Source organism: Numida meleagris, chromosome 6 (assembly GCF_002078875.1).
Source record: "Numida meleagris isolate 19003 breed g44 Domestic line chromosome 6, NumMel1.0, whole genome shotgun sequence".
Classification (NCBI taxonomy): Eukaryota; Metazoa; Chordata; class Aves; order Galliformes; family Numididae; genus Numida; species Numida meleagris.
In genome coordinates this window covers 16103601-16128027 of record NC_034414.1, presented here as the reverse complement: position 1 = coordinate 16128027, position 24427 = coordinate 16103601, and the positions used below count along the sequence as shown (strand labels likewise).

The 24427-nt window shown below is 49.9% G+C and overlaps 1 protein-coding gene and 1 long non-coding RNA gene across 2 annotated transcripts in view; both read left to right on the top strand.

Annotated features, from left to right (window-relative positions):
• Window positions 1-1019, top strand: part of LRRC56 (leucine rich repeat containing 56) — a 55611-nt gene extending 54592 nt beyond the window's left edge. The window contains 1 exon segment of the mRNA XM_021402592.1: window positions 3-1019. Within this exon segment, the coding sequence (XP_021258267.1) occupies window positions 3-124 (122 nt within the window). The 3' untranslated portion in view covers window positions 125-1019.
• On the top strand, window positions 12858-23686 carry LOC110401457. Its single transcript, XR_002440391.1, has 3 exons — window positions 12858-12868; window positions 13048-13362; window positions 19126-23686. It is a non-coding gene; the product is annotated as an uncharacterized LOC110401457 (long non-coding RNA).

The window sequence follows — 24427 nt, the reverse complement described above, 5'->3', positions numbered from 1 at the left end:
GAACCTCGGGGAGGTTGGGCTGTTGAATGCTGTTTGTCCCCCGACTGCTGGGGCGGTGCTGCAGAAGCTGCCAGCCAGACACGCTGTCTCAACAGTATCTCAAAGCAGGAGTCCCCGCTCGTAGCCCGTGTGCATCAGAGCCATTGACATCACGCAATCTCCACACGCTAGGTGCAGTCCTGACACTTGGAGGATCAATGCCATCCTTCAGCTGCCTCTGCGAGATAAAAGCAGAGCTGTGCAAGTAGAGCAGTTCAAACAAATGCCGTGATTTGCCTCAATTAAGGCTACAGCTGGTCCAGAAGTGCGTTCTTTAAAGAGCACCTGCTGATCAACATAAGAGCTAATCAACCTCTTATGACAGCAAACGTGGTTATTTTTGCAGCCTTCGCGCACTAAAACAGAACAACTCTTAATGTATTTCCTATCTCCTGCCTCGTGCCCTGCTCTGTGAGCGAGGCAGTGGCAGTAAACCAGCGGGGCTCAGAGCCTGCCAGTGCCAGGGTGGGCTAGAGGAAGTGGGAGATGTGCAGCATTCCCCCTCACGCTCAGCAGCCTGGCCTACAAGCATCCCTGCTGTGTGTCTTTTGCAGAACTCAACCTTCAGGGACAAAGCCAAGGGTTCAAGGCAGCGTTGACCTGAGCGTGTTGCATATCATATGACTGAGTCACTTTAAATAATGCAGTGGCAAAGATGAGACAGGGAAGTAAGGAAATGGTCTCTTGTTTTTCAGCGGGGCATTTGCTTTATAGTTGGGTGAGGTTCAAAAGAGCTGGTTTAGCGGCTGCAGACTGAGGTGCTGATCCCAGTGTCTGTGCCTTACGACTTTATTGATGTTGCAGTCTGAAATCCAGCATCATCACATTTTTTACAGTTTAAATTACCATGTTAGATATGTATTTTTAAATCACTTGATGAAACTGTGATTATGTGATGAGTTAATTAATTGTTTTATGTCTTCTTTCTACCAATCAGCTAAAAGTAAAGGAACGGAATGGCAGAGAAAGCCCAAAATCTTCAGCTTGTCATGGTGCACTGCTTTCTCTTACAAAATAGCCTGCAGCTGGAAGCTGGTCTGCCCAGTTTTGGTGGGCACTAGAGGAAATTATCCATCAAAAAGCATCAAAAACAACATGGTGTGTGATTCTGTGAAATGCTGTGGATGAGGCAGGTATTGTCCAACACCAGTGCTTGCATCATTAAACTGGCTCCTCAAATTGACTCTGCCAGTGTCACTGGCCGTGACCGGGGCCAAGAAGAACCTGACCCAAGAAAGTGACAGCAGTTTTCAGAAATAGTCTGCAGCAGGATAACAATTGGGCTCTTCTTGTGCAGGTCTGTAACAGTGGGTGATGGGTAGAAGCACGCTCTTCGGATATTCTGAGCCTCATTCTCAGTTTGCGTCTTTAGTTTCAAGAGGGCAGAAAAAAAAGCATAAGTGGGTTTTTGTGCTTGGAAAATGGGGCAGCTGGACTGGGCTGCAGGTGTTGTGTGGGTTCAGAGCTCTGGATACAGATTTGGAAACTGCTCTCAGAAGTACCTGGGAGCTGTTCTCTCGATGAGCACCACTTGGCTCTGTGCGTGTTTGGGGCAAGGAGCATCGCTGCGGGGGAGAAGAGTGCTTGGAGATGTGATCAGAAAAAAGGGATTTGTCCATACATTGCTGAATTATAGACCGGGACAAGGTGTCTGCTCTACCTATTGGTCGTAGAGTGGCTTGGCTTGGAAGGGACCTTACAGCTCCTCCAGTTCCAACCCCTGCTATGGGCAGGGATGCCTCCACCAACTGCTAGGTTAACCGCCACATCCCATGGCTGCCAAGCTGTTGTCTGTCACTCCTTCCAGGGTAAGCAAAATACCACAGAGATGCCAGCCTGTCCAGTGTCCTCATCACAGCTGTGTACACAGTGTGGCTCTTACACACTGCTTGTGGCTGCTGTGCTCACTTGTGTTGAAGGCTTTGTAAACATGGGCTGTTTTGTGACTGGAACTCATTCATCTCCATTGCCAGATGAAGAGGAGATACTGTCTTAGGCTGCCAAGGAAGAGAAAGCCCAGGAGACATTTAGGGAAGAAAGTCTCACATACACATCTCATTTAAACACAGACTACAGGTCAGCCCAGGATAATGACTGAGGTGGTTTCTCGGACAGACACTGTGTTCAGAGCCCGAGTGCTTGGGCTCAGTGCTGTGAGCAGTGCACCCATGGTAAGGCACGGATGCTTCTGGGGAAATTGCTCGAGTGCCTCGTGCTCGAGTAGTGCCAGTCTCTCTGCTGTGTAATGGAATTTGAGATGGCTCACAGTGCAGCCCAGTCTGTTCCCTGGCAGTGACTGATGTTTGGTTAATGCAGGGAATAATTGTTCTTTTTCTGAGGTGTAAGTGGTACCCAGGCTGGGGACTTTGAGAGGATGATGCTGCCATGCACAAGTTGTCATACCTGATTAATTGGCGACAAAACGCGAAGAGGCTGCTCAGCTGCTGTACAAGGCTGTAGAGGCTGTTGTCTGTAATTACTGAGCTGTCTGATGGCAAACGAGCTTGGCAGATGGAGGAAGCCATTGAGACAGCTCCACGGTGCCCTGGTGCCCCTCGGTGCTACACACAAAACAGCTGCTCCTGGGAGGCCAAGCAAATTTTCCTCATCAGGAGGTTGGACCAGGTGATCTCCAGTCTCATGTCACTTCCACGTCTGTGCCGTGATTGTGAGATTAGCTCACGTGGCACGGACACAGGAGCAGGGAATGTGCCATCACGTACATCTCCTTGCCAGCCTGGAAGAGGGTCTCCTTTGGTGCTTGCTGTTCCCAGCAGTATTTGGTGCACTGGAGGGATGGCTGCTGCAGTAGGAGGACATGTGGGAAGGCTGGTGGCCTCCTATCCCACCAGAGGCTTTGCACCCAGCTTTCCCCAGCAGGGTTGGAGCCCAGAAGACCCTCCTGGAGCTCGGGGTGTGGGTACGGCACTTCTCTGTCCCAGAAGAGGGAGATGCCAGTGAGACTTGCCATAAAGTCTTTGCTAACTCAAAGCATTGAGTTAGTTGGGAGGTGACATCATGGTGCCACCAGAAGGAAGACAACCTCGTGGTGACAGCGGGCAATGGGGCAATGGGGATTGTTTTCTGCTCTGCAGTGGTTTTCTGTGGGGCCCTTGAACTTCACGCTTGGTCTCTCTGAGAAGTGGTGTAGCTTGGTCTTTGGTTTCTGGTGTTCATTTATTTTCCATCTGTAGGGAAAAAATGAAGTATCCTTTCTCCTCCTGCCTGAGGAGCGCGAATGCGCCTGTACCGAGGCAACCCATAGCTTTTGCTGGAGTTGGTGAGCGGGAGGCGTGAATATCTTGAAATGGACACTAGAGGGAAGAAGAGAGTCTCACAAAATAAGTTTTAAAAGTAAAACGCCTGGGAAGCCAAAAGCTAGCAACTTCGGGTCGCTTGGGAGGCGTTCAGCACGCAGTGGGCTCAGCCTGTCCTTTGCCACCTCCTCCCATGTCCCGTGTGCTGGCTCATGCAGTGCCCCGTGCTTTGTGAGGGCCATGTCTTGGCACCCCACCTACCCTGATTTCTTTGGGGTTATTTTCTTAGGAAACCTGCACTGCACGAGGTGTGCCATGGAGAATGCCCCAACCCTGCCTCAGTGCTGGTGCTATATGGCATCCAGCAATGCTATGCGCAATCCCAGCACATCGTGAAGAGATTAATTTTGCTGTAGGTTATAGCTGCATGCTCTGCCAGATCTGCCATAGGCTCAGCACCGGGGTGGCGAGGCCTGGGACAGGTTGCCCAGAGATTGCCCTATCTCTTTCGTTGTATCTAGTGACAGCTTCGTGGTTTTGAAGAACAAAAAGAGAGGTGTTATTTTCCCCTTTCAACCGGTGTTGCACAATACTGATTTTTTGGATTATACACGGTCCAGGGGGAGCTGGAATCCAAACACAGATCTTTGGATTAGATTAGTGGAATGGAAAAACAAAGGAGAGGCCATCGTTGCTATGGAAAAAGTGACAACTTTACCTTAAGATCAAGCAGACTTTTCAAAGAATGGTTAGCTTGTCTTTTTTTAGTTTGCAGTTTGAACAGAATAAACACACAGGCAGCGATAAGGGCTTTCCAATGTGTCAGACCTGAGAGGGGAGAAGAGGTGGGGTGGGGCAGATAGCTCTCGGACAAGGAGCTGCTGGCAGCTGGGACAACTTGTATGATTTGCAGAGGAAGATAAGAAAACGAGGGAACATGCTGGGAGGTCTCAGCTCCCAGTGACTATTGACACTCGGACAATACGTGTGCTGGACTATGGATACCACCACTGTTTGTGCTGATGGTGTCCAAAGGTCTCACGGCACTTGGCTTCTTTTGCAACTTCAATGAGGTGGAATTAGAGAGTGGAGAAGGCAGGAATTGTGATGAATAGGTTTTATAGAATCATTAAGGTTGGAAAGATCAGCTAGTCCAGCCATCAACCCGTGGCTGTGACCGCTCTAGACCATGTCACCCACTGCCACATCTCCACTGTTCTTGAACGCCTCCAGGGACAGTGACTCCCTCACCTCCCTGGGCAGCCTGTTCCAATGCATCACCTTACCATGCCTCTTAAGAAAACTCTGTCCCATTGGTTAATACATTCTGTCATTTGCAATTATGACATTTTTGCAATGAGATAGTTACAAGAGAATAGAACGCTGTGAAGGCACAGTCCTTTGGGTCCAGCGACAGCTAATTCTCGATTAATGCTATAAACACTTCTCTGAAGGCATTGCGGTTCTCTCTTTGCATGCCCGGCTCTGCAGCCAGCCTGCCTCTCTCTGCTCAGGTGTCGGTGGCTGATGCCTACTGGGGCAGCATTTGGACAACACTCTCAGAAACATGGTTTGAATTTTGGATGGTCCTGTGTGGAGCCAGGAGTTGAACTCGGTGATCCTCGTGGGTCCCTTCCAACTCGGGATATTCTGTGATTCTGCAGAGCTGGTCCTTTGCTCGCCAAGCCCTCCACGTGTCTGAGCAGGGATCCCAGGATGTTGGTGGGATTTGCTTGGTTGCTTTTAATGGGCACTGGGGCCGTTCCCTGCCACATACAATTTATTCATGTTCTGGATCACAGAGCTTGAATGGTCTTTCGTATTTCCAGTGCCTCATCCGCAGCCTCATTTGCACGGTGATTCACGGGGTGAGGATCAGGTTGATTTGGGATGAGAGACCCAGAATATCCTGATCTAACCAGCGTTAAACCACGGAACTGCTGCTGTCCCAGTGGGCACAAGCAGCACTGGGTCCTGCTTCCATCCCCCTGCATCCTGCTGCGAGCAGTACCCCACTGCTGACTGTGGGGCAGACTTCATGCTGGCTGCACCCTTAATCTTGAGCACAAAAGACGAGAAGGGAAACAGTCACTGGGTGAGCAATTAGCAAACTCAGAAGGCTGAAGAAGGCTTACAGGAGCCTGATGTTGGCTGCCTGCTTTGAGCAGCTTCTGCTTCGGGCAGGGAGAATGGGAGCTGGTTCGGCGCTCGCTGCGCTGGTTCCCGGCAGAGCAGACCCTAACACCAACCCTGTCACCCTAACCCTGTTACCATAACCCCAACTCCTGGCCCTGTGTCTTGTCCAGTTACAGCCATCAGCAGGTGCCCAGGGAACAGTGAGCCAGGACAAATAATGTCTCCTCGTTATCTCTGCAGATATATACCTGTTGCACAGGATGAGCAACCATCAAAATTTGCCCCAAATGCTCACCCAGCCTCCAGCAACTGGTACTTCAGAGGCTTTTAATTTAACTTTTGAATTTAAATCTTTGAAATGGACATGATGTTCACCTGCACCGTGTGGGTGTCTGAGCGCCTGCTGCCACCCTGATTCCCGCTGGATCTGATGGAGGAATGACTCCCGTCACCCCAGCTCAGCCCTGCAGCATCCCGCCTTTTCCTTGTTTGTTTTTCTCCCCTTTGGAGCTATTCTTTACCTCCCATATGCCGTAATAATTACAAGCGATAACTCAACAGCTGCTCTGCTATTCCAGGCTCAGCAGAGCCACGCGCCTCCGCCTTCCCTCCCTCCCACGGCGCCGGGTCAGCGTCTTGGCTCTGGCAATCAGGGATTCCTGCGATTTCTTCGACTCCGGAGAATCTGGGCCTGATTCCTCTCCACTGCCATCTGTCTCCTGCCCGCCCCGGCAGCGCCGAGGGGGCTGGGACTGCAGCATCCATCTGTTACCATGGAGAGGGACAGAGCGGGCAGGATGCGGCCCCGCAGTGCCTCCGGATGGGCGTCCCTGAGTTAGAGCCCTGCAAGCTGCCTAGGGGACGAGGAGGTGTCTGGAGGTGGCACGACCCCTGAGCTGTCCAAACCTGAAGCAGCAGATGGGTGCCACACATGGCACCCTCCAGCCCTCTCGCTGCCTTGGGCATGCATGGCAGATGCCACCTGTGTCGCAGCTGGGCTTTCTCCATCTCCTAGAGCTGATACTGAGGGTGAATCCATGCAGCAGCACCAGTGCTGAAGGGGTTGCACTGGAAAGGCTCCCTGGGTTCAGCTGCTTCGTAGCTCAGCAGAGCAGGGCTGGGAAGCGTGTGTGCTGCTGCTTGGTGGTGAGCAACACAGCTGCAAATCAGGCTGGTGATTGTGTCTTGTGTTAGGCTTGGGTGAACCTGGGGCACTTTGCTAAGGAGATGGGCAACAGCAAGGTCAGGATCTAGAGAGCACCAGCCCCTCCCTGAAGCATCCATAAAAGAAATGAGGGGGTTGGGAGCCTGTTGCTGGTGCTTGGAGGGGGAAGAGGTGCAAGGTCTTATGTTAGCCCACCCGTGGTCCTGGAGGACACTGCACCTTCTGCATCTGAGTGCTCAGCCACAACCCGTCACCATACGGCGTGCTTCCTCACAGCTCTGCTCACTTTCACGGGTCTCACACTTTGCTTTGACTCTCCATGAAGCCAGAGCTCTCCTAGCAGAGGTGTCACTGAGGCAGGGCAGCCGGAGCGCTCACTGCATTGCAAGAACATGAGTTGGCTCGCGGTCTGTTGCCAAGCTGAACCCCGGGTAATGTGCAGCAAAATTGCACTGCTTATCTGCAGCCGAGCTTTGCAGCAGGCTGACTGCAGTGAGCTGCTTATTGGTTTCCTAGTTGCAATCTTTTTGATCGTGTGCCACAATTAATCTGATTCCTCAGAGGCGGGATAAGTAGGAGTCAGAAATGAAACTGTAATCATCTGCGCCTTTGGCATGAAGGGAGGGAAGAATTTTGCAGTCTCATCTCCAGGCTGGGAGCTCCGGGAAAAGCCTCCATGGCTATCACAGAGCTGGAAGAACTACTCTAATACAGCCAACAGCCAAAACAAGGCTAAGGGACTCATGGAAGCAGTGGGACCCAGGCCACATCACAATACCAGCAGCCAGCCCTGCTGCTTCCTCGCCCAGGTCAAGGAGGTGAAGTTTTATGGGCCAGTGGGAGGAGGTGAGCAGAGGCAACATGGAGAGGGGTCACCTTGGGGTTACACCTGCAAGCAACCCTTCTGACTTGGTCCAACGTGACATGATTGACTCATATCACACACTGTGATCAAAAGCACCTTTTCTAGAGGACTTTGCTCAACAGCTGTTCTCCATCCTCTATGTGTTCAACCGGCTCTTCCAGCCAGAATGTCACACCTCACCTTCAGTTCTGTTGAATTCTGTTCTGGATGGTTTGGCAAATTATTTCTCCAGTTTCTCAAGGCTGTTTTGAATGGTAACCCCATTCTCAGGTTGGATATTAGGAAAAACTTCCAAAAGAGTGGTGATGCACTGGCACAGGCTGCCCAGGGAGGTGGTGGCATCACTGTGCCCGGAGGTGTTCAGCATCTGTGGAGATGTGGCACTGAGGGACATGGACAGTGCAGCTCTCAGATGTCTGTGTTCCGCTGCCTTCACATCAGGTGTGATAAAAGCAGCCACGAGCCGCACTGATGTTCTCATTTGGAATGCAGTGCTCCTTTTCATTTAATTAAGGATTATTCTTTTTTTATGAATTATAAATTAACCTGAATTAAAGGAGCATTTATTTCAAATGAGAGTGTGTACAAGAAGATTTCATGTGGTTCCACTAATCTAATCTAAATTTTCCCTCTTAATTATTTTGGATTAACTTTTCAAGAGCGCACACAACGCTTTCATTAGTGCAAACATCAGCCAGGTGTGCAACAGGTGCTTTGAAAGGGAAATATTTTTATTTTACAGGCGGCACGCTTGATATAAACACATCCTTCAGGCACCCTGTATGCATTATTCTCTTCCTCATGGAAGAATAAGCTATGCCAATGCAAAGGGTACTGCCCTTATTTTGCAGGGGCGTTGTTCCACTTTAATTACTCTGACAGATTTAAATCAGTGCAATGCTGAGTGCTAACGAGGCTTGAGCTGCGGTGACGACCTTTCCTTTGCTGGAGGAACCTGGGTCTCAGCTGGGCTGCAGGAGCATCGTGGCAGTGGGATGTCATGGGAGCATCCAAGCTGGCTGCTAAACCACAAGCAGTTCCCGGGGAGAGGCTGTCCCAACAGAGTCATGTCATGGGTTTATCCCGTCTTCTGCTTGGGTTTGTGCACTGAGGCTGGGGTCTCCAAAGTGGCTGTCAGCTAGCAAGATGCAAGCCAGGTGTATTGGTGGTTTTTGGCTTTAAGAGCTTGAAAAGACTTCTCCGTTAGGTTTGCTCTTGGCCAAGAGTACGTGGTTCTCAACAGGCACAGAATGCAGACTACACGTGGGTTTAACTGCTTCGTGGCTCTAAGCAGAGACCCACACCTCTTGTTGGAGTCTGAGGTCCCAAAAGGCCCCAAAAGTCCGCACCTGGCTTGCTATCCCTCTGCTGAAATCACAACATGATTTCTTTGAGGTAGACGAGTGGTTCAGGATGTGCACTGTAGGGAGAAATCGCTCTGTCAGGTTGTATAGGACAGATCCTTTGGGACCTAATGGGAATAGACTGGGATCTACGTGCAGACCTAGCTGAGTAAAGAGAAACTCCAGTACTGGATCAGAGCATGGGGCTGGCCAACCTGGGGAGCGTTCAGAGAGCAGCAGGTGCTCCCAAGGGCGTGTTGCTTGGCAGCCCATTGTTTCCCACACGTTTCTCACCCATGGACCTCACTTCCTCCATACTTCTCATTTCTCATCTCCCCCAGGTGTGAGGTCCACCTGGGCAGTGTGCCCCAAGTGCCTTCCCCCACTCACTAATACAAGCCAAGAGCACGGCCCCAAATTCTTCCTAACCCCAATATGTCTCTATTTAATAACCCAGATGACTGTTGCCCCATGAACTTTCCTTGAACCTCTCTAAATATCTACAACCAGCAGCATCCTTCGGCAATGAGCAGCCGAGGTCTGTCGTCTGTTCTCTTGAAGCTGACTCCACTTCTTGCACTGGAAAGAGAATCATAGATGCAGAGTGGCTGACCCCCATCATGACTTTGCAGTCCCCTACCATACCCTCATAAGTCATGTATTTTCCATACTGGAATGCACAACCCATACATGTAGGGAAGCAGTTTCAGACCTTTGACAGCTCCTTGCTGCCTCTCTGTGCTGTCCTGTTTCATTTGGCTTTGGGGCTTCAGGGAAGGGCCTTTAGGGACAGGGGCTGCCCGCAGAGCACACCTGCCCCACAGCTCCTTTCCTTCGCTTTGATCCCAGGCAAAATGTATTGGAAAGATAACACAGAACAGCAAGCAAACAAATCTTGCTGAGGTCAGTTCTCTCATGGCGCAGTGCATGGGATTAGGTCGGTGGTGGGCTCAAACTTCTCTGAGGACATTCAGCCTACTGTAATAGCAAGGACCAACACCACAGTTTGGGTCCTGACATGAACTTTGCTGCAGGTGAGGCTGTAATGTGACTCTGTTTTGACAAATAACTCTTAATTCAAAAACCAATCATTTTGCAACAACTTCTCCTTCCTCTTGGCCCTGCCACAAATCTGCTCTCCCCACTCCATTCTCATCTTTCCTTTGGCAGCTAAACCCATTATCTTTATTGTTTCAGGGCTTGGCTTCTTCCTGTTAGATCTCCTAATTGGATTTTTGCTCTCCAATCCCTTTAGTCTCTTCTGTGCTTCTATAAAACCCTTTAACCCTTCAGCACCCCTCTGCCTTGCTAATCCAGTTGCCCCTGAATGCTTCCATTTCACTCCCTCTCAGCAGCATCTCACATTCCCCACTGTAAACAACTGAGCGGGTGTCTGACAGCCCTTCAGCAAGCCCAGAGACAGTTCTACTCCCCTCCAGGAGGTGTGGGACCACCTGATTTCCCCCTTCTTTCCTCCTCTAAGCCTGATCAGGTCTGGACCAATGTTTCCAGCAGAACCTACTGACTTGAGGTGTCACAGCTGAAGGCACCCTGAAGCTGGAGGTTTTCTACCCAAAATCAAGCCTGGTGGTGGCAGAGGCAGTGGAACACCATGCTGAAGTGTGAGCACAAAAGGAGGAAAACGTGGAGAACTGGTGCCAAGGTCCCCACCATCCTGCTTTTCAACCCAGGTCCAGGTGTCTGATGAAGAAATATTATGGGAAAGAAAAGTATGGGGAAGAAGGGATTATTCCAACCAGAGATCTAGGATGAGAGATAATGGCCTTAAGTTGCACCAGGGGAGGTTCAGGTTGGATATTAGGAAAAATTTATTCTCCAAAGGAGTGGTGATACATTGGAACAGACTGCCCAGAGAGGTGGTGGAGTCACCATCCCTGGCGGTGTTCAAGAACCATGTGGATGTGGCACTGAGAGATGTGGTCAGTGGGCATGGTGGGGGTGGGTTGAGGGTTGGACTTGCTGATCTTAGTGGTATTTGCCAACCTTAATGATCTGTGATTCTACTGGCCAAGAGTGGGTGATGTGGGGAGTGTACAGGGATGAGCATGAGTTTGTTGGAGGCATTAAACGTGATAGCAACAACTTCTGCCCTCAGACTCATGGCACATCAGGCCGAGGGGATTTTATTGCTGCTCCTTAGAAGCTGACTCAGAATAATGGATCTCCTAGGAAGGACTGAGCAAGTTCCTGCATTTTGTGGCTGATGTTGCTACGAAAGTTTGAATGGATCGAGTGTTTCTGAATTGCTCCACATAAACATGCATTAAATGAGGAACTGAATCAATATGTGCTGGGCCTTTTTCCAGTCCCAGAGGGAGACCAGGCCCTCCTGGAATGGCTGATATGTTTCTTACTCCCGGCTTCGGTAATGGCTGGCTGGGGATTTGGGGCCGCTCCCAAAGAAGAAACCAGTTCAAGGGCAATCTCTCATCCAGACACAGCCTTATCAGTGTGTGGGGTGTTGCATGGCTGAGGATGGGACATCAGCACCACCACCAACAGGCAGAGTAGACCTGGAAAAGCAAGAAGGGATGGATGCCAGCTGCAAAGCTGCTTCCCCCTATGCTCCTACAGGGCTGTGGCACTGCCTCATAACTGCCCCCAGCCCTGTAATTGGGATGATGCACCTAGTGGGGGCCTAAATGTTTTCTTTCTGGAGACAAAAGCCACCCCACAGCTTTCCATGAATGTCAAGTCCCTTCTTCCCCTACATTCACTCAGTGGAGAAATCTGTGCCCAAGAGCACAGTCATGGTCCTACCAGCAGCACTGGGGCTCTTCTAAAAGCTGATGCCAATGGAGAGCAGAGGAGCACTGGAGCATCTGAGCAACATCTCATTAATTAGGTACACTGGTGCAGCCAATTAATGGAGTGAAATGAGTGTTTGGAGGTGGTATAATGGAGGGGTGAGTTGGGCACAGCCCTACATGTTGCTGATCCCATGGTTCTTCCCTCTGCTGTGCTCAGCCCATACCTCAGCTTCTCTCCTGGGAGCTGGAAAACCTTCCCTGGCTTCTGCTGCGGAGGACACACGAACAGCACCACAGCTTGCAGCTGTCAGGCTGATGCCAAGAGCTCAGGGCATCTGCTCCTTCTCTGGTTTATACCTTGATCATAGAATCATTTGAGTTGGAAGGGACTTTTAGAGGTCATCTGGTCCAACTCCCCTGCAATGAGAAGGGACACCTACACTAGATCAGGTGCTCAGAGCCCCATCCAGCCTGACCTTGGGTGTCTCCAGGAACAGGGCACCCACTGATAATGACACTGATTATCATCACACCCTTTGTGACAAGGATTTCTCACCCAGAGACCCCAAATCAATGTCACAAACATCAAACAGCCTCGTGATGGGAAACAAAGCCCTGGTTAGTGATGACCTGGGGCTGAAGAGATGACCTGGAAGTGTAGGATTATCACAGCAGCCCTCTGACCTGGTGGCCGTTCCATGGGCTGGGGTTAGAGAGAGGGGAAAGGTCACCCCTGTTACACTGATCATTTTTCATTCTTTAAATGGGAATGCGTAGCATGGGTTGTCAGTTAAAAAACAAACAAATAAACAAACACCAAAGTCCTGCATCATGCAGTGTTGCTAAAGTTTACAGTTCCAGGGAGCACCTTACAGAATCACATGCTTTGCCTGTGAGACCTTGCCATAAGCAGGAATAAATGCAGTTCTCCATGTCTGGTGAACCAGCAGATGGGCTGGAGCTCTACCGCAGCAAGGCAAGGCTTCCCCATTAAACAACTTGTCCTTCCTGGTGTCACACGGAATAAGCACTGCCTGCTGCTCGCTAACAGCATGGGATTTTATTTGACTGGGATCGTGTTTTATAACAACCCTGCTCAGTTTGCATGTTTGCAGCAAGTAATCACTCCGGGGCTAATGGCAAATTCACTCCCAGGTGCTTAATGATGGTATTTACTGGTGACTGCAGAAAGTAGCTGTTTTAGGTCTGTGGTGATGATGTGCTGATTAGGGTGAGTTAATTGGACACAGGACAACTGGGTAATTGCTAGCGATGAGGCAGTGAACTCCCAGGTAATTGCACCTTCCCCAGAGGTGCGCTGCCATTAGCAGCATTACAAAGGCAAAGCTGGGAGGTGATGACAGGGGAGTCATTGTCTCTACCTGGCAGTGCTGAATCAGGGCTAGGAAATTACCCCTTCTCCTTACTAAAAAAAAATAATGCTTAATCTGTTTTCTTCTTGCTTTCTTAGAGAAGACATGCGCCTGTGGTAAGAGCTGTGTGTCTGTCACCCTGTGCCTTCTCTTCAAACCCTTTAAAAAAATAAGAAGATATATTCTGCTCCAGGACACCTACAAGCATCCTGAGAAGAGTTCCTGAGGGGAGGAAGGGGAAGCAGAGGCTGACTTTGTGCTCTATAGACAGCATGACCCAAGCTCTGTGGGACACTAGGGAGGACCAGGTGAGGTGCTCACCCACCAGAAACTATCAGCAGAAGCTCCTACATTCTTCATGGGCACCAGCAGCACCAGTCCTGCTTCCTACAAGAGCAGATATCATTAACAAGGTAATTAAAAGCAGGCATTCATTTTCTTTTTAATGAATGTGGGATCTGAGGGTGTTTGTGTGGTCACTTACTGGAGCCCTGGTGGGCAAAATTTCCCTGGTGCTAGTCATCTCTACGCGTGTTTGGGCTCTGCAAGACATTGCTCATTGAATGGATGTGAAGTTGGGAGGCCTCACCCAGCCCCTGGTCCTCCTTGCTGGGGCTGGGAATGCCCTGCTTAAGTGACTCGTTAGCCATCTGCTAGGGCCTTTTCATTTGGTTTCATTATTAAGAGATGAAGACGTGCATGTGTCCTTTTCTCCTTTTTAATGAGCCCTCCTCTCCCTGTTTAATGTGAGAGGAGAACTGCAGCAAAAAATAGCACAGTGATCTTTAGCACAAGGTTGTCCTGGCAATGGGGAGAACTTGTGGCCCAACAACGAGGTAGGGCCTTTGGCAAGTTGGGAGTGCCAACAATAAAGTTATATGAATTTTAGGCAACTGGACTAGATATTCCTGAGTTTAAATGAATGCAAACATAAGTGCTGGCACAGGTTGATGTGGATCTGTTGACACATCCAGAGCTGCTCCACCAAGATAGTTATAGATGGAGTGAGCAGTTCAAGCTGTTCTCACCCCCAGCCTGATCTATATTCTCATCCCCTTGCCCTTCCTATGTTGGCACAGGATGGCTACTAGGTCATGGATGGACCCCTTCCTCTCTTTCATATGTTGCTGTTAAGGTGAATGGGTGCTACTTGTCTTTCTACATTAATGAAAAATAAAATGGTGTATGTATTTGCACGCCAGTTCTTTGGGCTGGTTAACTAGTGCCAAGCTGCAGCAAGGCTCTCAGAACAACAGGACAAAGCTCCACAATGCTATTGTCAAGCCTCAGAGGCAGCAAGGTACAGGTGAAGACCTGAGCACAGGACTGAAAGGCTGAGTGCCTTTATTTAGCTTCTCTTCACCCCTTTCCATCCTCTTTACAGTACAGGGATATAATACCTTTGTCACGTGAGAGCACTGGAGAAGCCTGTGAAACACCTGCTGAAGTTCTTTGAAGATGAAGAGCAGTATGTGCAAATGATAAGTTGTATGGGCAATCTAAACAGACTTGGCTATAAATCTTGCACGCTAAATGAGGGACGAGGTAGTGGGTGGCACCCACCCCTAATTACAAGGCTCATCGCCCACTCCTGTCCCAGCATAGCATCCTCTTGGCTGGAGAATGGCTGACACTGACACCTGGGCAGAAGAAAAACTTGTTGTGCAAGTCAGCTGGAGAGTCAGGAAACTTCCCTTGGGAGGAAGTGGGTGCCCACAGTGGGTCAGAGATGATCCCCTCGGTGCCCTAGGCTTTGTCCCCAGGCCTCAGTGATGCAGCACATGCCTCACACAGGCTCAGGCCATGGGAGAGATTAGCAAAGGGAGAAGCCTGTAGGTAGCTCCTCTTTGGATGCACCTCCCTTCTGACCCAGTTGTTCTTGATAGTCACTGGCAGAGCTCCCTGTGCTTCCTGTCCCCAAGCTCCCATCCCAGCTCAGGCTGCCCAGGGCCCATCCAACTCGGCCTTGAATGCCTCCAGGGATGGGCCATCCACAGCTTTCTCTGGGCAGCCTGTGCCAATGCTTCACCACCCTCTGAGCAAAGGATTTCCTCCTAACATCTAACCCAAATCCCTCCTCTTTCAGTTTAGAGCCATTTCCCCTTGTCCCATCACTATCAGACCATGTAGAAAGTTGGCCCCCTCCTGCTTGTATGCTCCCTTCAAGTTCTGGAAGGCCACAATGAGGTCTCTTCAGAGCCTTCTTCAAGCTGAACAAGTCCAACTCCCTCAAACTTTCTTCATAGGAGAGATGCTCCTGCCCTTTGAGCATCTTTGTGGCCTCCTTTGGGATCTAGGGAAAAGTCCTTTTCATAGCTGCTGTCAGACCCTTTTATAGAGTAATAGAACCATTAAGGTTGGAAAAGACCTCTAAGACCATCCAGTCCAACCATCAACCCATCCCCACCATGCCCACTAGAGCAAGAGTGGTGGTGAATGGAGTTAAACCCAGCTGGCGACAGGTCGCTAGTAGTGATCCCCAGGGCTTGGCATTGAGGCCAGCCCTGCTTAATACCTTTACTGACAATTTGAGAGGATTGGATGGATTGAGTGTACCCTCAGTAAGTCTACAGATGACACCAAGTTGGGAGGAATTGTTGATCTCTCTGAGGGTAGAAAGACACTACAGAGGGATCTGGACAGGCTGCACTGATGCTCTCAGATATCTGATTTTTGGGGCAGAAGCTGTGGCACATGCTACCCTAGTGGTCCCACACCAGCTTGTCAGCCAGGATGGACCTCTACAAGCCATAACCAGAGGAAGAGAACCAACTATACCCTTAAAAAGAAGCACAGCCCCAAAGCGTAGTGCGAGATTCAAGAAGTAAATAGCAGGTGCTCTGCTTTTGCAGTGTTTCTGGGTCACACTTCTGATGTGTCTTCACAACAGTGGGAGGTAAAACCTGCAGGTGCATGTATGTGCCAGGAGAAGCGAGATGCCTATGGAGCTGTGCCTGCAGGGCAATTGGGCTCTCCTGGGAGCAGCCCTGTCGAGTGCCTTGAGCCTTTTGCACAGTGCCCAAAGCATTCTGTTCCCTGCCGCTCTGCGCATTTTGCATGCACTTATGACCTTGTCCTAAATATAAGTTCTTGCATGCGCAGCACACTCTGAAGGGCACCTGGAATAGGTCTGCTTGGCCTGGCACCTGTTTTGGTGCAGGCAGGATTTTTTTCTATGGAAAATGTCATTTTTCCAACCAAGATTTGAAATGCATTTCCAAGCGTCCAGTACCTTATTTTTTTTTTTTCCCAGAAATCTTAGTTTTCCCTTGCAGCCAGGACGCAGCATCAGCCTCTTGAAAACCAGGCCTCTTCAAGTTGTCTCTGGCTGCTTTGAATCACTAATTGTTTCTGAATACATAGGCCAAGCGTTTTATCACTTAAAACTCCTGTAGCAATGCAAATGTATACGGCTGAGAAGCCTCTTTCCATGCATGGTGGGGATTGGTATAGATAAGGATTAAAATGGAAACAAATTCAGCCCTGGGGGTCCTCTTTGTTCCTCCCTGCACTCAGTGGGGTTGCCAGGGCTACATTTGTTCCCTCATCTTTTTGGAGGGGCTCCAGAGCCCCTTGAATGCAAAGGAAAGACCCAGAGTGGCTGCAGAGGGCTGGATTAGGCCCTAGGTACCGGCATATTTCATCACTCGTGGTGCTGGCTGAGAGGCCCTCATTGAGGGCAGCACACTCCCAGCTTCATCCTGGCTGAAGTTTGGGTTATTTTCAGCTTTCTCTGAATGCCAGCCACATTTCCCAGGCATCTGCCTGCCTGTGGGATAAGAGGAGGTGAGCAGAAGCCATCGGGGAGCTGTTTGGAGGTGCCAATGTCAAGGGGAGATGCTGTCATGGCACGTCCTGCTCACATCCTTGAATGTGTTTTGGGGCTCGTGAGATTATGGGCACCTTGCAAAGCCCCTTCTGCACTCGCTTGCCACTTCTTTAGATATCCCACAGCCTGAAAGTGAATCAGGGTGGAAAATCGAGGTAAGCACGGGCAGCCGAAAGCCTCCTTTTCTCTTAGGTTTCCTGTGGTTAGGTCTGCCTGCCATACAGCCGCGTGCTGGGGGTGGCTGTGCTCAAACACTGCCAAGAGCTCAGTATTAGGGAAGTGAAAGCCAATTTACTCACTTTCCAATAGAGAGGAAGATACATGCTGAATGTGCATCTGTTGGATGGTATTTCTATTTCAGGAACGCTGTTAACATACAAAATGGAAAAGTGACTTTGTTTGCTTGATTTATGTAGTTCCTAGAAAACCTTGGGTTAAGAAGACAGAGGTGCTCTGTAGTCATCAGGTACCATTTATTCTCAGCATAGTAGGTGATAAAATCTATTATATTCCTGGCTTTCCACGTGAATTCCTGTTGACTGAGACACATTACCTGGCCTACTCAAGTACTGTGGACATGGAGAGCCAGTAAAGTATCCTGACAAATATCTTCATGTAAAATCAATAGCAAATAAGAAATCAGTCCTGTGAGGGTGATAGTCATTTATCTTTAAAATTAAAAGAAAAACCACAAATCTTTGTCAGTGAGTGGGGAAAAAATATCTCTGCTCCTCTCTAACTACTTAAGTATTGGAATTTCTATATTTCAATCGCATATGAGGCCTTATAGTACTTAAACTAATGAAAGGTAATTATTATCTTCATTGCACTTACACAAGAGACAGCCCTTCCAGTATAAACAAACCACTAGCCAAAGGAGGTGAATGGAAACATTCTTCTTCCCACGTTACAGATGGGAGAGTTCAAAACTCACTGCCCAGGACTGAGTTATAAGATGGGTCCAAACACACATGTGGTTGATCTGTTGAACGGAAGTCTGCACGCATGCTCTGGTTGCTTGCACCAGTGCGGCCTGGTGGTGATGGGTCGATGATTGGACTCGGTGATCTTAGAGGTCTTTTCCAACCTTTATGACTCTGTGCTTCTATCCCCAGCATTGCAAGGACACGGGAGTCAAGTAGATGTGGGGCTGGCTGTGGCTGTTTATGAGGATTTGTGTCAATGCACGCTGACAGGTGGCCACTGAGGTGCAGCAAATGGGCTGGGAAAAAGCAGGAAAAGGTGGCCCAAAGGGTGGAAGTCGTGCTCCTCCCCAGCTGCTCCTGCAGGCTTGGGTGCCCTCTCTGTGCAAACAGAGGCAGGGAAGCCAGAACAGGAAAAACCTGCTGGTGCAAGGCTGGGTTCACATTACCCAAGCCGTTCTAAATCAGGTCACATTCACTTTGGTTTCAAAGCAGCTGAGCTGAGGAAGACAGAGATGGCCAAACAACCTCAAGACTGCATTCAGGCCAAGCCTGACCTGGGCAGAAAGCATGGGAAAGCAGGCATAGGTTCGAGTTCCTGCATGCCTCTAGCTGCCTCCCTGCACCTTAACCTATTGCCAGTGCAAGGTCTGGCCAGTGATTTCAGCCTTTTTGAGCAAACACATTTTGTTTTACATTTGCCAGGGGCGCACACACAGGCATTTATCCCAGCCCAGCTGTGAGGTGAGAATCACAAAGGACAGGATCACCTTCGTGCACTCACACTTCCTTACCTGAAAGAGGAATTTAAGAAGCTGGCAGAGCCAGTTTGTGGTGTGTTTGCTCTGGACAGGAGTCAGCTTCTGGGGACAGGCTCAGCACAAAAAAAAGTGGCCTCTTGCCTGCCCTAGTTGCTGCAGAGGGGAGCTCTGGGCAGCCGTGGAGGTTGGAGCTGCCCCTCTGCAGCAGCTCATGGCCGGCTGCAGCACGCTTCTCCTCACCAGAAGCTGGGCCAGATGGCTCATCCTCATCTGATTTATTTATGGGGTTATTACAGCCCTTCTGAAGGCAGTGCTCAGCCTTCCACTGATCAAGGTCCTGCAGCTCAGAGAGGCTGCGTGGTTGCTGCAGGACAGCAGCAATGCTGTTCAGGCACTACTCTTGGGAAGAAGGAGGAAAAAGAAGTTAACAGAGCTGGAGATCAGATTGTCCAGGACTGGTGGCTGTATCTGCTTATGATCGAGTAATAACAATAATTTACCTTTTAATCACAATAATTCATCACAATTCGTTGCAGCTGCCTCATGAATCCATGCTGCCTATCTCGCCCTTCTCATTCAGAGATCTGAAAGCACTTCATAAACATTAATTAATAATTCCTCCACACCCCTGCAAGCAAAGTAAACATTATCCCCATTTTGCAGCTAGGGAAGCTGAGCTCACGTAAGGAGATAATGACTGAGCAGGGACACAGGGAGCACAGCGAGCCAGGCCCTCATCATTGAACACATTCAAACTGTGAGTGGTTTTCCACAGCAGAAAAGGAGCAGGGAGGGTGAGGGCTCACCCTGCGCTGGAGACGTCTGCACTGTGGTGACCACTGCTATCTCTCGGCCTCCATCACTGGGACAGGCACCTGCCGGCTTGAAGCACCTGTCATTCTTCACAGTGGGACTCTCCCTTTTTTAATGACTATGTTAATGACCCTAATCTGCTAGTGTGGATGTGGTTAATGCCACAGACAGGAGAGTTCACAAACTGTTCCTGTTCCGCCTCCTCATGTGTCACTTTGCATCCTAACCTAACTGTCCCCTGCCCAGCACTGTGACCATCTGGTTCCACTGTGCAAAGGACAGGCAGCAGGCTCCAGCCCTTTTGGCACCGCAATATCCAAGGCACGGTAGTAACAAGTCAGGCCGGGACCCATCAGCCCTTAGGGGGGTGACACAGGAGGTGCCATCCTGAAACGAGACACACACTTGGGGTGAAACCTCTGCTGCGTGTGTGGGGCCCCACGGCAGCCTAGCGGGAGTTATTTTTCCAGGAGCAGACTGTTGACTTTTGGAAGCCAAAGGGATCCCAGCATCAGAGCAGGAGGAGGGTTGCGTTTCATAGATAAGTCACGGTGTATTAAATGTAAATGAATCTGCAGCTTGATGGACAAATCAGATCAGGGTGGGAAACCCAGCTCGCGGCGGGGGATGGATTTGTAATGGGTAGTGATGCACTCATGCACCAATGGGAATGAATGGCCAGAGAGGGAGGCAGCAAGGGCTGCGCTGCCTGCAGCACTGCAAGAAAGAGACGTCGTGGGCTCTGAGAAGGGAGGTCAGGCTGGATAAACAGTGGCCCTGTCCACATCAGAGAATCACTGAGGCATGAAGAAAAACTTTAACAGCTGCAATGCTGCTTTTGAACCTCCTAGTAAAAGGGGGGTCAGGAGGTCAAAACTTTCAATGCCTCTGGGAAGGAGGGAACTTTTCCCGGCAAGGCTTTGAAAGCCCCTTGCTAAATTAGCATGACCACACTGCTAAATGCTTGGGAAACCCGGACTGCTCGGGTCGCAGGCTCCCCCAGAAGTGGGGAGGCAAAGAGCTGCTGCATTCCCATGCTCAACAACATAATTAATGGGGCAATTTCCTAGGCGAAAGCAGATATTGAGAATCCTATCCAGCACCTGGATGGGAAATGAAAGCCCATTGGATGTGCTCTGTGCATCGTTTCTCCTCCACCTTACCTCCTGACACCACTGCCCTTTCTCCTTTCTGTTTCTATCTCCTGTTTACTGTCTCTTCCTTTCTACTCACCATCTTCTTGGCCTTCTCCTCCTCTTTTGTTCCCGGTGTCATGCAACTCAGCTCACTGTTGCAGCAACGAGCTCTGATATGTGGGGACACGGGTAGGAGATGATGGCACAAGCCAGAGTACTGCTCACCCTCAGCTGTACCTAGGGACTGTACCCCACAGCTGGATGGCAAATCAGGAGCTGCTGTCTACCAGCCTCACTTCTTTCTATTTTTGTTGCTTTTGTGAGACCACTGTTCCACATTCTGAGCTATTTGCTTCCACTTTGAATGTAGGTTTTACTAGTAAATTTTCCAAGAGCTAGACGGCAAACAACGCATGTTTCTCCTGGATGGCACTAGGAGGGACCCTGAGATTTCTGGCTGTTATCCCACCTCCAGCTTTTTCTCAGCACTGCCTCTGCACTCAGCTCCCATTCACCTGTGCTGTGGGTTTCCTGGGCACCAATTTTTCCAAAATCATTTGCAGATCATTCCCTTCACTGCTCCCACTGCTGCAGGTGTGGAAAGCAGATAGTCACACACAGACACAGCAGCTGCTGTTATTGCTTTTGGAAACGTGCTGTATGTCTACAAGGTGCAATCCAAACATGTTAGAAAAACAGTGTAGCCCTTCAGCCATAAATGTCGCTGTCTGGAGCTGCAATCCTGCAGGCTGCTGTTGGGCATCCTTATTCCTATTGCAATTGCAGAAGGCAGGAGCTCAGCAGCTTTTCCAGGATGGCTGCAAAAGCAGAATGAGTACTCCATTGAATGAAGCAGGCTGGGAGATGTATCACGTTGCAAATGGCTTGCTCTTAAAGGAGAATGGCCAGCTTTCTGGAGGGAGCCTGGAGCTGTCCTGGCAGTCCTGACCCAAGCCAAGCAGGGCTGAGGTGGGAAGAGCAGGATGTGGTTCGTGATGCACTGCAAAGCTCTGCAGTTCCAAGCCCCTTTTCAGCTCCGCTGTGATGCTGCGGTATCTTTATTTTTCATTCCTCTTGTTGTCCTAGAAACAGAGCAAATAATTCTTCCAGGCAGGCCCTTTTGTTACACTCAAGGCAGCATCTTGTCTCTCAGAAAAAAAAAAAAAAAAAAATGCACCATTACATAATAAAATCCTTGGGAGAAAAATAACAGCGGGTTCAAAGCCTTCTAAAGAAACCTGAAAAAACTTCATCACACTCCAAACTTTCCTGATATCCTAGGAGTGCTCCATCTCTGAAAGGACCAGTGGGCAATTCACAGGATGAGCAACATGAGGGAAAATGGGAAGTGGCTGGGGGGATTTGTGTTCAGTCCTGGCCCTGCAAATCCCACTACTCATTCATCCTTCTCTCCCTAAAGCAGGAAGCAGAAAAGCAGCGTTCTTTCTTTTGCACTGAGACATCACTGCATTTTCGGTCAGTTCTCGTGAGCTTCGAGCCTTTCAGGCTGGTAAAAATGCCACAAACATCTGCAAAGGTTTCCGTAGGAGGGCACAGCCTGCCCCAAAGCACAATCAACCCCAGAGCACAAGGTACCCTAGCTGCATTTCCCACACATGCCCTGCCTGCCTGTAGGATGGCCTGTCACACAATTACAGGCCATGGTTTATTTATGGCCACATCCACGGTCACTGTCCTCCCTTCAGCTTTAAGTTACAGCTTTCAAGTTGAGGGGGCTCTGCTGAAAGAACAAGTTAGTGTGCCACATGGTATTGGCCCTTTGCAGGAAAAACTGTTCCCTTACAGAAAAGCCAGAGCTCCCCTGGAATTGCTGGGATTTCGAGGGAGGTGTATTTACCTGAGAAAGAAGGCCTTTTGCTGGGGAAATGTGCCCTTCTGCAGGCTGAGCCAGATACATCTGTATTTATGTGATTGGTTTTGTTGTACTGAACATATTCTGTTCATTAGGAAACCTTCGTGCAAGGAGACTTCTGGCTGCACTCCTGAGCACATCAGCCCAACAGCATCATTTTCTTTGGGGAAACTCGGATAGAGTTACCACCTCTTCTGCAACAGGAAAGCTGTCAGAGAGACCAAGGGACTGCTCGATTACAATGCAGCTGCTCAAGATGCTGAGATAGCTCTGCAGTTCTCCTGAAGGCATCATGGCTGCTCAGCGTACAATGAGCACACAACTTTCCGAAACCTTAAAGTGCATCTTTTCTACACATCCTGCTGCATGTCTCAGCAGCAATTCACGAGGCAGTGGCTTCTGGTGCCATAAAGACCCATGAGATTTTGGCTTCCAGCGGGGCTAAGTAGCTTGGAGAGGCCATTTTCTCAGATGTGCAGTGAGATCTCACTGCTGGTGTCTAATCATGTCTGCTCACAGCAATGGCTTCAGGAATAAATGGGGATGGGGTCACTGTCAGGGGTTCCAGGGTCTCTCTAGTCCATGAGGAGCTGGAAGAGCTCAGCAGCATGGGACTGAGGCCTGGATGCTTTTATCTATGCCCTCTGGATGCCTTGAGGGGCAGAGAGGAAACACGGATGGGGGACTGCGGTGTCATTTCAACTTGGAAGTGCAGTATGAGAGGTTTGTTTGTTTTTCCCAGCCATAGCTTTGCCTTTCCAGAGATTTTCAATCTCTTTACCAGGTGCTGAAGGTAAAAAGATTTAAAACTCTGAATCTTTTTATTACAAGACAGGGAAAGGCAATCGTCCTAATTCATGGCAAATGAACCTCTTCTCAGCTTGTGTCTGATAAGGATCTGGAAAGAGTATCCAAGCTAAAAAATAAGATATATATCTCCCGAGTACAGCTTTTGCTGTTTTCCTATATGAATCCTTGTTTCTTCTGCACTGCGAGCTCTCCAGGGCATGGCCGGTGTTACAGAGTGCCAGCTGCATTATCTGATGGTAGGAGATAATTCTTATGAGGAATATGTCAGAACAACAGAAAACTTCATTTAAAAGAAAAAAAAAAAAACAATTAAAGCTGCCGAGTGACAACCGCATACTTATGTATTGCATCACATACTAGTCCTAGCAGCTTGAGTGCAGAGAGCTGAGCAGTGCAGGATGTCCTAAGCCTGGTCAGACCCACATGAGATGTGGGTTATTCCAGCAAGTGTAGGGCAGCACTCATCGCACCACAGCAGCAGGATGGGAGGTAATGGCCGTAAGTTGCACCAGGGGAGGTTCAGGTTGGATATGTGGAAAAATTTCTTCTCTGAAATAGTGGCAAGGCACTGGCACAGGCTGCCCAGGGAGGTGGTGGAGTCACCGTCCCTGGAGGTTTTGAAATGTGGGGATGTGGCACTGAGGGCTCAGTGTGCATGGTGGGGCTGGGCTGACGGTTGGACTAGATGACCTTAGTGGTCTTTTCCAACCTGAATGGTTCCGTGATGCTATGAAGTGGATGCTGGCACAGCTCCGCGGGCCCTGAGAGGTGGTGGGGGGCCACCCAAAGGTGCCCACCTGCAGGCCGCGGGAGGCCTTCCCCCACCCCTTGTCCCCTAGCTGCCGGTGGCTCACGGTGAGGCAAGGGGCATGCAGGTGAGCGGCCTCCGCGGGGCCCTGTGCATTTCCAAAGCCTCCAGGGTGTCGGCAGGCACCTTGCTTTCCCCAAACCTGTCCAACTCGTCTCTCTCTCAGCGTGCTTCCTTGTAGCGTGTGTTCAAAGCTCCTGAGCAGCCAAAACGCAGCGGCCTGCAGTGCTCTCCCCCCAGCCCTCAGAAGCTCCCTCCTCAGGCCCTGCTCAGGTCCCAACAACGGTGGCAGCCCCGTGGCAGAGCCTGACCCTCACAAGAGGCTTTTGTTGCTTTGATGAAGCGTTCCATACGAACACGAGGAAAACCTTCACTGTGAGAGCAACAGAGCACTGGGACAGGCTGCCCACATGGGTTGGGGGGGGGGGGTCTCCTTCTCTGGAGATATTCAAGACCCGCTTGGACGCTTTCCTTTGCAGCCTGCTGCAGGGAACCTGCTTTAGGGGGGGGGGGCTGGCCTGGGGG